General features: G+C 50.6%; 1 protein-coding gene and 1 long non-coding RNA gene across 2 annotated transcripts in view; one reads left to right on the forward strand and one right to left on the reverse strand.

The window, feature by feature from the left end:
* Positions 1–2626, forward strand: part of FNTB (farnesyltransferase, CAAX box, beta) — a 65020-nt gene extending 62394 nt beyond the window's left edge. Inside the window, exon 12 of the mRNA XM_059182341.1 lies at positions 1606–2626. Within this exon, the coding sequence (XP_059038324.1) occupies positions 1606–1737 (132 nt within the window). The 3' untranslated portion in view covers positions 1738–2626. The remainder of the gene's footprint in view (positions 1–1605) is intronic.
* Positions 342–14181, reverse strand: LOC131836690 (uncharacterized). The gene is made up of 3 exons (XR_009355719.1): positions 13368–14181; positions 1812–1868; positions 342–549 (listed from the first exon to the last, which is right to left on the reverse strand). It is a non-coding gene; the product is annotated as an uncharacterized LOC131836690 (long non-coding RNA).
* Positions 14182–14785: the final 604 nt, after the last annotated feature.

A 14785-nucleotide genomic window follows, 5' to 3' on the forward strand; every position in this document is an offset into this window, starting at 1 on the left:
GAGCCGAAGGCAGACCTTAATGACTGAGCCACCCAGGCACCCCTGAGGGTTTTGACAAATACTTCCTATCTGGTTAAGGATGTTACTTACCTTCTCTTCCTGGTTTGCTAGGTTGTTGTTTTGTTTCAATCATACTCTAATATTAAATTTTATTGAGTGCTTTCTCTGCACCTGATTTTCTCCTTTAATCCAATATGCTATTGGCCATAGGAGAGAGAGAGAGAGAGTGTGTGTGTGTATGTGTGTGTGTGTGTTTAATACATTGCTAGATTCAATTTGCTAGTATTTTTTTGGCCAGTATTTTTATTTAGGATTTTTTACATGATACTCAAAAGAAAAACTGATCTAAAATTTTTGTTTTATTGTATTGCTTTTTCCAGTTTATATTTCAGGATACTATCATAGCCTCATAAAATTAGATGGGTATCTTCTCTCTCTGTCACCGCCCCCATCTTTTTTTTTTTTTTAAGTCTTTGAGAACACTTGTACAGGTTAGAGATGATCTGTTTCTTGTAGGTTGATAACACTTGCTTGAAGAGCCATCTATGCCTGGTATCGTGGGACAAGAGTGATGATAGCAGAATAAGCAGTTGTCTTATTGATTTAATTTATTCATATGTTTTAAAGAGCTTCTTGAGTAGATTTTGAAAATTATATTGCTCTATAGAGTTATTGAGTTTATCTGTACTTTTATATGTTTTGGCATAAAATCGCTCATAGTCTTCTCTCTTAGAAGTTTTAAAACCTCAGGGCACCTGGGTGCTCAGTCATTGAGCATTGAACTTTTTGATTTTGGCTCAGGTCATGATCTCGGATGATGAGATCAAGCCCTGCAAAGGGCTCTGGACTCAAGGTGCAGTCTGTTTGGGATTCTTTCCCTTTCCTTCTTCCTTCTGGCCTCACTCTCGCTCTCTAAAATAAACAAATAAAACATTAAAAAAAAAAAGCCTTTAAACTTCTCCTGCAGTTCTGTTCCTTTTCTTCATTCTCCCCAAATGGAAGAGTCCTGAATACTGGCCCCCAGCTGTACTCTGACTTAGACCCAAAGTTTCTTTTGGGTTTCTGTGAGGGAGTGGAATAATATAAAAGAATTTAAATATGGCCTGATACATTTACTGCATCATAGGGTCGTGTTCCTTTTTCAGTATTACAAATGTAAATACATGGTGATTGTTTTAATAATTGGAATATTGTTTTAATAATTGGAATATATATAAAACTACAATTAAGAAAACTTAAAACAATCACATCACTATTCCTATTTGGATGTGTGTCTGACTTCTGCCTATAAATCACATCTATGAGCACATTTTTGAAAAGTTTAGGATAACGTGCATACCGTTTTCCTCCATGAGCCTTTGCCCATCATTACCTATTTTGAAATGACTACATAGTAGTCCTTTGTGTCCCACGTAGTGTTCAATGTTTATACTAATACCTTGTCGTTGGACATCAGGGCCTTGTGGGTGGATCTCCCTGGGTGTCTCTGATGAGTCCTCCTTCTGATAAATGCTTACAAGTGCATTGAATTTAACGGCTTCAAGGCTGTGCCCATTCCTAGGGACCACTGGGGCTGCTAACTGGCCTCTGTCCTTCTCTTTGCAGCAGCCCACTCACCCTGTGTACAATATCGGACCAGATAAGGTGATCCAGGCCACCATGCACTTTCTGCAGAAGCCAGTCCCCGGCTTTGAAGAGCGAGAGGATGAGGCACCAGCACAGCCCGCCACCGCCTAGAAGACAAGGCTCCCATGGCTCTCTGCTCACCCACCTCCCCGGTCAGACCAAGGTATATACATTTCGATACGTACCACATTCTGTGCTGCATAAGCCTTGGCCACTGTGGGGCTGTGGTCCTTTGTCTTTTCCTGTGAAACAAAACAAAACTGATGGCTCTGGGTTTGGAGAACATAGTGGCGTGGTTTTTTAAAAAGTCTTTCCACCTCTGTCAAACCAAAAATCTGTCAGCCTGCGTGGCACCTGAACCTGGCTCTGGCCTGGCCTGGGTTGTTGGGGAGCGATGCGCCCTGGGCAGAAGCAGCCCTCGCCACCAGCTCTCCAGCCTGGACAGTGGTACTGAAATGAACGGCATCTATGAGTCACTGCTGCCCCCCCCCACTGTCCCCGTATGCCACCCTTAAGTCACCAGGAAGGTGCCATCCTGCGGGTGGAAATAAGTGCTCTGTGCCAAGGGGGAAGGGGAGCTTTGGTCCCATCAGACTGAATTCTCTAGAAAAAATCATGGTGGGACTTCACTATGAGATGCCCAAGGCTGCAGGGAAAGGGAGCCGGGGGGTGGGGGAGAAAGGTCTCCTTGGGTTGTGACTTCCTGCCCCTCTGCCTGGAGAACCGAGCCCCACTCTCCCCAGGGCCCCTGATGGGTGCACAGGCGCTTTGCTTCAGCCACCTGGGCAGTGACTTCGACCCAGGAAGCCAATTATGAGTGGAAATGAACCTCTAGCTCGGTTCTGCACCCAAGGAAGCAGCCCCAGTACGCACCCCTCCCCCGCCCCATCATGTGAAAACCCCTCTCAGTGACCCCTCTGCGTGTTTCCATCTCCCATCAGACTCTCAGCCCGGCCTCCTCAGAGATGGTGTTGTCTTCTCTCATCCCAAGTATTAATGCTACTAAGTCTTTCACCTTAATTTGACTCAGGATATATTCATGTCCTGCCCACTCTGGGCCCCCAGACATAAAATGAAGCGCTCTGTGGGCTGGCTGCCACCGAGGCCGGAGCCGAGGAACCCTGGCTGAGGCGGGGCGGGGGGCCGCCCCATGTGCTCAGCCTGTCCGGGCCTCTGCGGCTTTCAGTCAGTGGGGTGTCGAGCTGGGGGTGTCCCAGCAAACTCCGCGTGGCTGACCTGGCCTTCGTAAGCAGCCGCGGACTGTGGGCCGGGAGGCGCTCAGAGATGCAGCATGAGGCCTCTCTCAAAAACTCCGCCCTTTGCTGCCTCTAATTCCCTATTGCTTTGGCGGATTGGGCTATATGTATTACCTCCTTGAAATAATAAAAGAATGACCTTTTCAATGATGTCTCTCATTTGTGACTGGTACCAAGAAGATTCCCTCAGAATGTCCAGTGTTGGGGGTCCCTGGGTGGCTCAGTGGGTTAAGCCACTGCCTTCGGCTCAGGTCATGATCTCAGGGTCCTGGGATCGAGCCCCGCATCGGGCTCTCTGCTTGGCAGGGGTCCTGCTTCCTCCTCTCTCTCTCTGCCTGCCTCTCTGCCTACTTGTGATCTCTCTCTGTCAAGTAAATAAATAAAATCTTAAAAAAAAAAAAAAAAAAAAAAAAGAATGTCCAGTGTTGGGAGTTACTGAAGACTGTTCGCAGGTCGCCCATCTCCTGTATGCAGGGTTCCAGACCCTGCGTGTGAGCGAAGACAGGCGTCTGGCTGGGGCTCCACCTTCAGACACGTCCTCCAGCCGAGGCCACAGTGGACCTAACGCACAGCGAGAGAATCTCTTGTCTTTCCCAATCTCCCCAGAGCAATTTGGTTTACTCCCCAGCACTCTGTACACCGTGTCTCATGGTCTGTGTCTGTCTCCTCCCTCTGACTCTGGGCAGGGGCTGTGCTGCTGTGCTCCGAGTCCTAAGGCAAGCACTCAGCCACAGGTGGGGGTAGTCGTCCTGACCAGGGGCAGGGGGCTGCCACAGGAACACGAACAGGCCAGAGTCCTGCGGTCACCTGGCTTTCCTTCAGGGGTGAGGAGAGGGTGTCCTCCTCTTGGAATATAATCCCTGTCCCTGTGCTGCCATTGCCCTGGTAACAGCTTGGGCTACAAAGCAGTGTGGGGAGAGGCATGCTGGCCATCACCTTAAGGAAAGGTCAAACCGTCGCATGCCTGGAGCCTCACACGGTATTAGGGGTTGGGTTGCAGTAATGGGTGTGGTTAAGAGACGGAAGGGATTGCTCGGGTGTGAGCTGGCTTTATGACACCCAGGCAGGAGGGTGTGTGCTGGCCCAGGGTTAGGTGAAGTGTGCCTCCCAGAGAAGAGAGGGTCGTTTGCTGGCACTCTTATCTCTGGGCTTTACACTGGCATAATCACGAGACTCCCTGCTTCCAGTTGGGTCTGGAGGATTTCCTGACTTTGACAGCGTTCAAGTGAGTGCTGGACAGAAATTCTCAAATGTATCATGCAGCTCCTTCAGTAGAAGGCACTGATGTTGCATTCAATGTGGGGGCCATCAGTAAAGAAATACAAAGCTACCACAGATGTCTATATCCAGATGAGCTCCAGCTTTCTCCTTGGATGCATTTCAGACCCACCTTGAGCCCCATATAAGTCGGGCAGCCTGCTAGATTCTCCTGTGAGCAGAAGGGGAGCCTCCTAGATAAGCAGACTTCCCTGGAAAAACAGTACAAGCCAACCATATTTCTACACTGCCTTCGCTTCATGGCATCGTTTCTGAGTTAGAAACTACCCGTCAGATTCTGGCCACTGTGTTGGGGGCAGGGCAGTCCTCCTTGAAGAAGGCTCCTTCTCACGAAGACTTCACACAAAAGCATATGCCATAATATTAAATAACAGCTCCACGATGGCCTTCCCTTGAGAACCAGCCTTAGATCTCAGCACGCGGCTTCCTGGTGATTGAACTTAGCAGAGATGGAGGCTAGGAACCCCTGGCAAGGTGGCTGCTTCTGTGACCTTGGCTATTTCATTAATGTTAACTTCCTATGCCAGACTTGTGACAGGAGCTTCTTAGGAGGAAGAGCCCCCAGTGCCCTCTATGGTTGGTAGAAGTGGAATCCGTTGGCTTCAGATGTCAGATGCACAGATCCCAGTGCTGCCATTCTGTTGTGAAGAGCGAGGAGGTTGTCTGGTCTTCCCACCAGCTTGCCACTGATCCTACCTCCTTGTGGAAGGAGGCCACTGGGCTATCTGCAGGAATTCTCCAGTAGCTTGAGCATCCCAACTCCAAGGGAAGGGTCATGGTCTGGGACAGGGAAATGAATGTTCTTTATGTCTGGAGGCTTTCTTAGGGCCTGTGTGGTCAGAATGATGCAGAGACCAAATATTAACAAGGATGTGGGATGGCTCTCATTCTCTGGGCTAACTTCAGTTCAATGAAAACTTGCTTTCCTAATGCTGGTAATCAGACCTGAGGTTAATGATACAGAGGTCTGTCATGGCGGTCGACTCACTGTAGCATCCATTTGGGAATGCTGGCCTTCAGCTGAGGCCGGAAGTATTTGCTAATATTTTACTAGTCTACCATCTACACCAGGGGGTAGCAAATTTTCTCTGTAAAGTGCCAAATACTAAATATTTTTATTTCTTTTATTTATTTTTAAAGATTTTATTTATTTGACAGAGATCACAGGTAGGCAGAGAGAGAGAAAGGGAAGCAGGCTTCCTGCTGAGCAGAGAGCCCAATACGGGGCTTAATCCCAGGACCCCAGGATCAGGACCTGAGCCAAAGGCAGAGGCTTTAATCCACTGAGCCACCCAGGCGCCCCCAAATACTAAATATTTTAAGATTTGCAAACAACTACTCAACTTCAGTCTGCCCTTGGAGTACAAAACAGCCACAAACTTTATGAAAACAGGTGGTGGGCGAGATTTGGCCAGGTGGGCTGTACTTTGCCTCCCCCTGATCTAGGCTAAATCCCATCCGTGTTCATTCAACATTCTTCCACATCTTTCCATGTAATGCTAGACTCAGATGACAGCATGCTCGGTAAAGTTTGTACCAAAGATTCCAGACACCAACATGTGCCGTTCAGGGATTCAGCTGCCTTTGAACAGGAAGGAGAATTTTATGATTTAAGACATGTTTACAAGTGGCTTAAAGCGAAGAGGAAATGTGTTGATTCAAAGAGACGTCCAGAAATTAGCCTGGCTGTATGGCTTTAGTAGATTTCTCCCCCTTTCTCCATCTTTCTGTAACAGCTCTACTCTCAGGCTCTCTCCATAGGAGTGTAAAATGGCGGCAGCAATCGCTCCAGGCCGTGTCTCCTCTTAGGGTGAAGTTCTGCAGACGAGAGGCTGGCACCGGCCCAGTCTTCCTTCCTGGCAAGTGTCACTGCATTTCATGGGCTTTGATCAAGCCAAGTACCTTTCCGAGAAGCGGTCTCGTGGCCAGGAGATTAGAGGGCACTAACTGACCTAAGTCTTGATCACATGCTTCCCCCCCATGAGTGGGAAATGCGGTTCCATCAGAAACACATAGTTTAAGCATGGGGGAGGAATGAAGCCCCACATGCAAATCAGGGTTGTAGCCAAATGGAGGGACATGGATGCTAAGGAGACAAATCACCATTGCTCTCTACAACAGCGGATCATTACTGGGACGGAAACCTGTGGTGGACATGGTCGGCATCCATTCCTCCACCCCCAACCTGTGCGGCCAGTAGGCTTGTGTGGACCTGATTCCCTTCCTAGCTCCAGGTCCAGGCCCCGACTGGCCTAAGCTACTTGGTTTAATCTGTCCCTCTTTGCTTCAGTAATTTGTTCACATCTGGCAATAACCCAAGCCGAAGCCAGTCAAATGGTTTGTCCCAGCCTCACAGATGGCTGCGGGGCCAAGCACATGGCCTGAAACAGACCAGAGAGGGAGAAAGCTCTGGACATTACATGATGGAGGAAAAACACCTTTCTCCTGTGAGGGAATGTGTGGTCTGGGACTCCTACAACCATTTTCCTACCTAGAAGGAAGCCAGTCTTAGAAGCAGTACGCACAGACTCCCTGACTTACTGAGAAACATGGCCAGAGCCCTGAGCACATCGCTCCTGCAGCTTGCCTGGTCTCTGGCTTTTTCAGCTACGTGAGCCAACCTGAGTTGGATTTATTTATTTATTTATTTATTTTTTTTTTTAAAGATTTTATTTATTTATTTGACAGAGAGAGATCACAAGTCGATGGAGAGGCAGGCACAGAGAGAGAGAGAGAGAACCAGGCTCCCTGCCGAGCAGAGAGCCCGATGTGGGACTCGATCCCAGGACCCTGAGATCATGACCTGAGCCGAAGGCAGCGGCTCAACCCACTGAGCCACCCAGGCGCCCCCTGAGTTGGATTTACTATTCCTTGCAACCAAAAGCATCCTAAAATATATGAAACTCTATCCCATATCAGCCCCCGGGGCATCAAAGTCCTTACCTGCTGCAGGGCACTGACCACCTGTGCCACATCCATCCAAAGAATAACCCCTACGAGAGTTCCTCCTGATCTCCTGCCTTGTCTCATTTGATCCTTGACTCAGCCTCATGAGGTGGGTGAGGCAGCTGGATTATCTGCATTTTATAGCTGTAGAAGCAGGGCAGAGAGCTTCAGTGAATCACCCGTGTTTGTTACCAATGAATAGTGGAGTCTGAACTTGACCCCAGATTCGCTGCCTCCTAGCCCATGTGTGTCCGTCCCCCTAGGTGTTTAAAGGAAGGAGAAATGGGTGGTCTCGGGAACGGGGGCCAGAGTTAAACACACATGGGTTACCTCCAGGGCTGGACGACTGAGACCACAAATGCCTGTCCCCATCTTTTAACAGAACGAGGACAGTGACAGCCAACAGCAGCAGCAGGCTCACCTCACCCTTCTAAGCCACCTCCCACTCTGCCAAGTCCTTGGTGTAGAGCGATGCTCCCCGCACCACAGGGGTGCCACCCCAAGTGCACAGTGTGACACCGAGTGACTCCCAAGCGAGGTCGTGGTGAGTCAATCTTTCTGGGAGCAGACCGCAGCCCTGAAGACAGCCCGCCCTCCCTGGCCCGGCCCGCCTAACTGGTTCCTGGACATCCTCTTCCACTTCCCGGCAATAACCTCGCCTCTGCTTTCTACCAGCTGGTGCAGGAGGCTCCGAGAACGAGGCCAGGTGGCCGACGTTCCCCTCCCACTTCTTGGGTACATCCAAGAACAACCAGGCCGGCGGGGACAGAGTGCTGCTCGCCAGCCCAGCTTCATGGAAAACTTCCCTGCCCTCTGCCCCTCCTGCACAAATACGACTCCTGCAAAATAACAAGAAGAACACATTTTGAAAGAAAACCTTATTTTAGGATAGTTTTGGATTGAGGGACAAATTGCAAGGATAGTAGACAGAGTTCCCATAGACCCCTTAAGCTGGTTTCCCTACGGTTACGGTCTTAGTATGGAACATTTCCACACGAATGAACCAGTATCAATACATTACTACTAAGTCAAGGCCATAGTTCAGTTAAATAACGGAGTTTTTACCTGATCCCCCTTTTCTGTCCCAGGATCCCATCCATGATACTTCGTTACATTTAGTTGTCAAGTCCCTCCTTAGTCTGCTCTTGGTTGTGACAGTTTCTCAGACTCTTGTTTTATATGACCTTGACAGTTCTGAGGAGGTTAGGTATTTCGTAGTGTCCCTCAGTTGGGATTTCTGTGAAAACCAATACACTGGGGCTGTGGGTTTTGGAAGGAAGGCCCCAGAGGCAGGCGCCCTGTCTTCACATCCCCTCAAGGGGCTGTGTCCGCACGGCTCTTAGCCTTGAGCACCTGGCTAAACAGTGTGTGTCCGGTTACCCTGCTGTGAGAGTCTGTCTTCCCCTTTCCAGACTGTCCTCTTTAGTAGGATGTCCGTGTGCCTGGCCCACGCCACAGGAATGGAGTTCTCCCCCACACCCTTGAAGGTGGAGCATCTACATAAATTATTTGGAATTTTTCTGTGGGACATTTGTCTTTTCTCCATTTATTTATACAATCATGTGTGTCTATTAGTATGGACTCAGGAGTATTGATTTTATACTCTGGGTTTTGTTCCATACTGTGTTGTTCATTTTATTGTTTACATTGTTCTGGCTTTGGCCATTAACTCTCTCAGCTGGTTCCTGTGTCCCTTGTGACGTCTCCACACTTCCTTACTTAGAAAATACTAATAAAAAAAATCATAATCATGTATTTTGCCATCCCTTTTCTTTCAAGAAGTGTGGCATGTTGATAATCGTCGACACTGGAGAATGGGTATGTTAGGGTTTGGTATACCACTCTCTCAATCTTTGATATCATTCGGTTCTTTCTCGAATAAAAAATATCGCATGCCAGTGCTCTTGGATGTGAGACTTCATGTTGTCGTCTGCTATACCTGTGATGGCCTGGGCGGATGCGACAAAGGTGGTGACAGGAGCCGAGGCTGTCGGCTCCCAAGTCAGGGTAGGCTAAATGTCACAGCCTTGTCGAGGGCAGGGCCAGGGGACCCTAGGACTGCATGGGGGCTCTGCCCCCAGGCAGGCTGACCAGTACCTGGCAGGATAGTGTGGGGTCATGCAAGGCGCACCCCTGGAGCGTGATAACAATGGTGATGATGGAATGAGTACCCAGGAGAACTATGTGGTTCACCTGGGAAGTGAACCTAGGATGATGCTTTGCTGGGCTCCACCATCATGTCTGTCCCCTCTCTTGGGAGCAGTGGCTGCCACAGCCTGGGTACCAAGGCAGTTAGTGACTGTGGTGGAATGGGCAGAGGGATCCTGTCCATGCAGAGTAGAGGCTCTGGCCCACCTTCCCTTCACCCAAAGCCTCCACGAGGCGTTTGTGGGGAGGGAGGAAGGCACACCAGAGCCTGGGATGCGAGGGCCTGGCCCTGTCCCTCACTCTGCACACCAAGTCTCTCTTGTGGAGGGCCTGGCTTCAAAACTCCTTCAGCATCTGGAGTGTAGATGTGTATCCTGTGCCATGTGTTCGAGTCCAGTCTCTACCTCCTCTGAGCTTCCTGAGGGGAGGGCTCACACTTCCTCAGCTGCCCTGAGTATCCTCAGCGCCTGCCATAGTGCTGGGCTCAAGACACCTGCTGCTCACAGCCTCGGGGCTGAACTCCTCCAGAGGCAACCCAGGAACCAGCCAACAAGTGCACAGGAACGCACGTGTGCCAGATGTTGGGGTCCCTTGGCATGCCACCTCTGTGTGCAGAGGGTGACCCGTGCGAGGCCAGGTACTGTGATGGCGAGGAGGCAGGAAGTGTGAGACCAGGCCCTGGCCTCGGAGGAGCTGCCAGCTAGACATGCCCACCGAAGTGCTCCCAGCGGCCCTGTGCCGAGTGGCCAGTCTTGGACTCCTCTCCTGGGTGGGAGACCTAGTCGAGTTGTTTGAACCAGAGTTCCTCTACCTGAAGTCTCCCACTGGCTTTGTGGTAGGTATTTGCTGTGGACGTGACATTCCTTCTCTTGGCTGGCTGGCCTTGCTGTGGCCTTTGGCCCCAAGCCAGCAGCCACTGTCCTTTAGCCCCAGACCTGCCCTGCCACCTGTGAGCTGTTGATAGCACTGGGAGATAGGAAACAATGAGGCTCTCAGGCATGTGCGTGGGAGCCCCACTGCCAGCTGTCCTCCTCCAGCTGGGGGTGACTGAGGGTGTGGGTGGCACGTCTGCACACCCATTGGCTTGTTTCTTGACCCAGACTCTGCATGGCTCACTGGGCCCTTGCAGGAGCCAGCCTATGGAGTATTTACCCTTCTCAGCTGGCCTGCTATGGTAGCTGTTAGTTTGTTTCCCTTGGCAGGACGCTCAAACCCTCATCACGTTCAGCACTGGAGTGGAAGGTTCTGGCACAGATTTCTTGACACTGGATCCTTAATTTTTCTTCCCTGCCACCCCCTCTGGCCATTAATTTACTGGGAAAAATTAACAGAGACTATGCTGGACAGTCTTGCTTGGAGAAGGCTATCGGTACACAAGGGCCCCACTTCTGCCATGGACACAGAGGAAAACAACCCTCAATGGGCCCTGGCAGACAGAACAGGCCTGCTGGTGCAGCTGGCACCCAGCGCAGGGCACAGGAGGGAGCCTGCCCAGCTGGTTGTGAACTGTCCAGGGCCACCTGTTGGGCTCTCTTCTAGACACGCCCATCCCGCTGGGTGTGTGTGCATGCACAAGGTACACACACGTCAGCCAGCATGAGCTAGCGCGTGTGGGCCCTGGGGTCTAGTCATCAGACCACATGGAGACAACAGGCTAGTCTGTCCCCACCTCACCTCTCCAGGCAGCTCGGCTCAAGGGGCCCTGGGGAGGGAAGGCTGAACAAGGGCTTAAGCACTATGAGAAGCAGGCCTGAGCAGGACAGAGCCAGCGGGCATGTGACGGGCTTGCAGGATTCCTGTGCAGGGCCCAGCACAGGCCACCAGCGGTGCAGAAATCCAAAGTAAAGCCAGGATGGAACACAGGGTGAAGGAACTAATATGGTAATAGTTCATGGCTCCAACCCAGCTAGCAAGGGTGTATTTCATTTCCCAAGTCCAGAGTTTTTCAAAAGGTAGTAAGGCTTGTGGTCTTGCTTGAGTTCCATCAGAAAACAAGTAAAGCCTGTTACCAACCTCTCGTATTCAACCTGTATTTACTTCCTTTCTTTTACCGATGAAAATGAAATGCACTGAAGGATGGGTTTTACTCGTTCCATGTTTCAACGAAACTCTAATGGTTGCATAGCCTAGGACAGGACCTAGGAGCTACTAACATGTGAGTACTTACCGAGTGCCAGGCACAGCTGAGGGACTGTCACACTGACGCCTTATAATGGCACTTTGTGCTATCGCTGTCCTCCTGTTCTCCTGTCCAGTGCGGTGTCACCCAGAGCCAATCCAGGAGGCACACTCAAAGCCGGGGGCCTAACCCATCAGGCACTAGCTCGGAAGCTGCCCGGCTCCCGGCCCCACCAGGACCCTGATGAAGCCATAAGGACACTCACCAGCTGGTGGTGATCCTTTGCCGGGAAGGCCTCCAGAACTCAAGAGGAGGCCTGCCTGATGCTGTCATTCCAGCCCTGCGCACACGTCAGCCTGCTTATTCAAACTTGGCCAGGAATGGGTTATTTGGCCAATTTGATTTCCACCTCAGGAATTCAGTAAATATTTTTTGTTTATCCCCTTCCCCAGGAAAGCCTGGCGCTGTTATTAAGTTAGTCCATGCCTTAATAACCCCACACACAGAAAGACATTCTGTCTTTGCTCATTCGTGACCTAGCAGGGCTTCCAAAGGGCCCCAGTTCTTACCAGGGCCAGCAAACTCCTTCTCCCCACCTGGGTTTCCTCCTCAGTCTAGCGAAACTGTTTGGAACCAAGAAAGGCTCTAGTTTCATGCTCCCGGAGGCTATCCATAGCAGAGCCTGGCTAACAGGTCTGAGACAGCCTTGCTCCGGCTGGCCTAGAGACCTGCCTAGCAACCAGAGGACAGCCAGTGTGTGATACGGGGACAGCCATGGGTGCGGCCCCACACCATCACCCATGCTGGGGGCTTCGAAAGCGGGCGGCTAGGCAGCCCTCAAGAGGGTGAGAGCCCCACTGGGAAAAGGGAAACGCCATCAGGGCAGTCTTATCAAGCGCATGGCTTACCAAGCCCCTCTCCTTTCCCCCACCTTTCTCCCAAGTGCAGCCTTAAAGGGCCTGACCTCACACCCACTTTGCTAATTCAGTTCAGCTGTGTCTCACACTTCCTCCAACAGCTTTTTGTTCTCTGGATTATTTTACTTTTGGGGGTCAAAGCTGAGTGCATGAGAACCACGTGGGAGGGCCTGTTAAGTAGATGGACTCTGGGTGGTGAGCCATGGTACGCTTTAGGTCAGAGAGGCAGGCGCCCAGAAACCCTTTCAACAAGCACCCTGGGCATGGCTCAAGGACCCTGCTCTGAGCAACACCACCGTGGGCAGAGTTCAGAGATGCCGAAGAATAGCAGGAGGAGGGAATGGCAGAGCCTCGCTTGGGCTGACAGCAGATCTAAGGAATTCACAGGTGCCTCTTTGGTTTTAAAGAGTATGTCAGTCCAGTCCTGGGGTCCCCTTGTTGTCTTTTAATTCACGTTGTGTTGTAAGACAGGGCAAATCTCAGGGGTGGGAGGCATTTGTGGGATACCGCGATGTCCGCTCTCACATACTCCAGGGAAGGCTGGTTGCAGGAGCTGGATTTTTCCATCTTAGAGTCAGCCCTGGTCACGTGCCTTGGGTAGATAATGACAGCTGGCACCTGGCTGTTCACGAGGGCCTGAGGTCAAGCACATTGTAAGCATTATCTCATTTAACCCTCATAGCCACCTTACGAGGCTAGTACTGTTATCCTCGTTTTATGGATGGGGACACTGAGTCTGGGACAAGTGGCTCCCCTGAGATGAGCAACCACTGTGAGAGCCAGGATTTTGAATTCAGGAAGTCTGACTTCAGAACCCAAGCATAAATCACTCTATTATTAGAAACAGAGTTCTGCTCTCCTCAGTCCTAGGTCGGGGCTCCATCTCCACTCATCCACTCAGTCTTGTTTTTCAAAACTTTCCCAGTTAAGATGATAGCTCTGAGCTGAGGTAATTCTTTGCTGAACTTACAGCTACTCGACATACAGGATCTACATACTAAGAATTTTAAAAACCGGGCCGTTTAAGACACCCTTGCACTTGGGGCCATCGTAAAGGTAGGAAAATATCAAGCTTACCATCGCAAGAGAGAAAGCGGTGGCTTTTGGTGAGGCCGCCTGCTGCAGTGACCAGGCATGTCACCAGGTTCCCCGGGCGTTGTGCCGCCTGCCACAGCACAGCAACTCGATGTGAAAGCGACCCAGGGTGAAGACTTCGGTGTTCTGGGGGATGCATACCTTGGCATCCTAGACAGATGAGAAGGAACTTGGCCGTGACTTTCATTTGTCCTCTTCAGTGAGCACAACCTCCATCCTGGGTCTCCTACCTTACTTTCTTTGCCAGGCAGCTGCCGCCAGTGCCACCCGCTTTCTTCCATCACAGCACGCAGTCAGGTGGTTCGGATCTTCTCAGGAACTAGGAGCCTCCTACCCGGGCCCTTTTCTTTCAACCGGCTTATTGAAATTTTGAGGAGCTGAAAACTCAAGCTGTTGTCCAGCCAACATCCTGGAGCCAGGGCTGGCTCTCTGCTCCACTGCCCTCCTCCCCGTGGCCCGCCTCCCGCGTGCCCAGCTGCACCACTCCTTCCACCTCAAAAACACGGCTTCACCTGCAGCTTGTTCCCGAGGCCCACCCCTTCCCAGCCAGCTGTGTAGATCTGCAATTAAGGCCAGACATACAAAGAGATATAGTAAAGGGCAACAAAAAAGAAGAAAGTACGCGACCTTTGAGGGCTTATTAAATCACCTGACTTCATTCCCATTTTCTTATTCTTAGTATCTTTCCTATCTTGGGAAGGAGTGTGTTTAGTAAATGGGATGCTGTTTTCCCAGCATCCTTGTTTTCCTAATTGCAATCACGTTTTGATCATGCTCTAAACTGCCTGTTGTAGAAACATGGCCTACCTATCGACTCCCATAACCAAAAAGAGATCCTCTGAACTTGACATCCGGTTGATAGGAGCCCGAGCACTGCCATTCTAAAGAGAGGGACAAATCAAAGAACTGATTTAACTTCACTCCCTCCCTTGGTCTAGGAATAGCAGTTTCCTGTCAGCCAGACAGGAAAACCAAAGCTGAGCTGTGCTCTGGCCATAAATTCTCTTCCTTTCAAGGTGAAACAAATTCAGGCCAGTGTTGGTCGCTAGGCTGAGTAGAGCTAACATGATGCTGTTGAATGAGCCTCCTTTACTTCCAGCCCTTGACAGCTCCTCTGCTGCCTCCTCTTACCGTGGTGGAACTCTCTAGAAACGCAAAGGAGCTAGACATTCATTCCCAGGAGAAACCCAAACCCACAGCTTTGGGCTACCAATTCCCCAAGTGTCATTTATTTAGCAGGAACTGCTTCTAGAAATGCTCTGGATAACCCCACCCCAGCTGAAACTTTAAAAGCTGCTATCCAATGAGCAAAGTCACCACCACTGGCTTACCTATCCCCTGGTCTGCCCAGCTGAGCTGAGCCCTTACAACAACGGGCTTGCTGTGACTTCCAGGAGCTC

The sequence above is a fragment of the Mustela lutreola genome, chromosome 7, assembly GCF_030435805.1.
Source record: "Mustela lutreola isolate mMusLut2 chromosome 7, mMusLut2.pri, whole genome shotgun sequence".
Classification (NCBI taxonomy): domain Eukaryota; kingdom Metazoa; phylum Chordata; class Mammalia; order Carnivora; family Mustelidae; genus Mustela; species Mustela lutreola.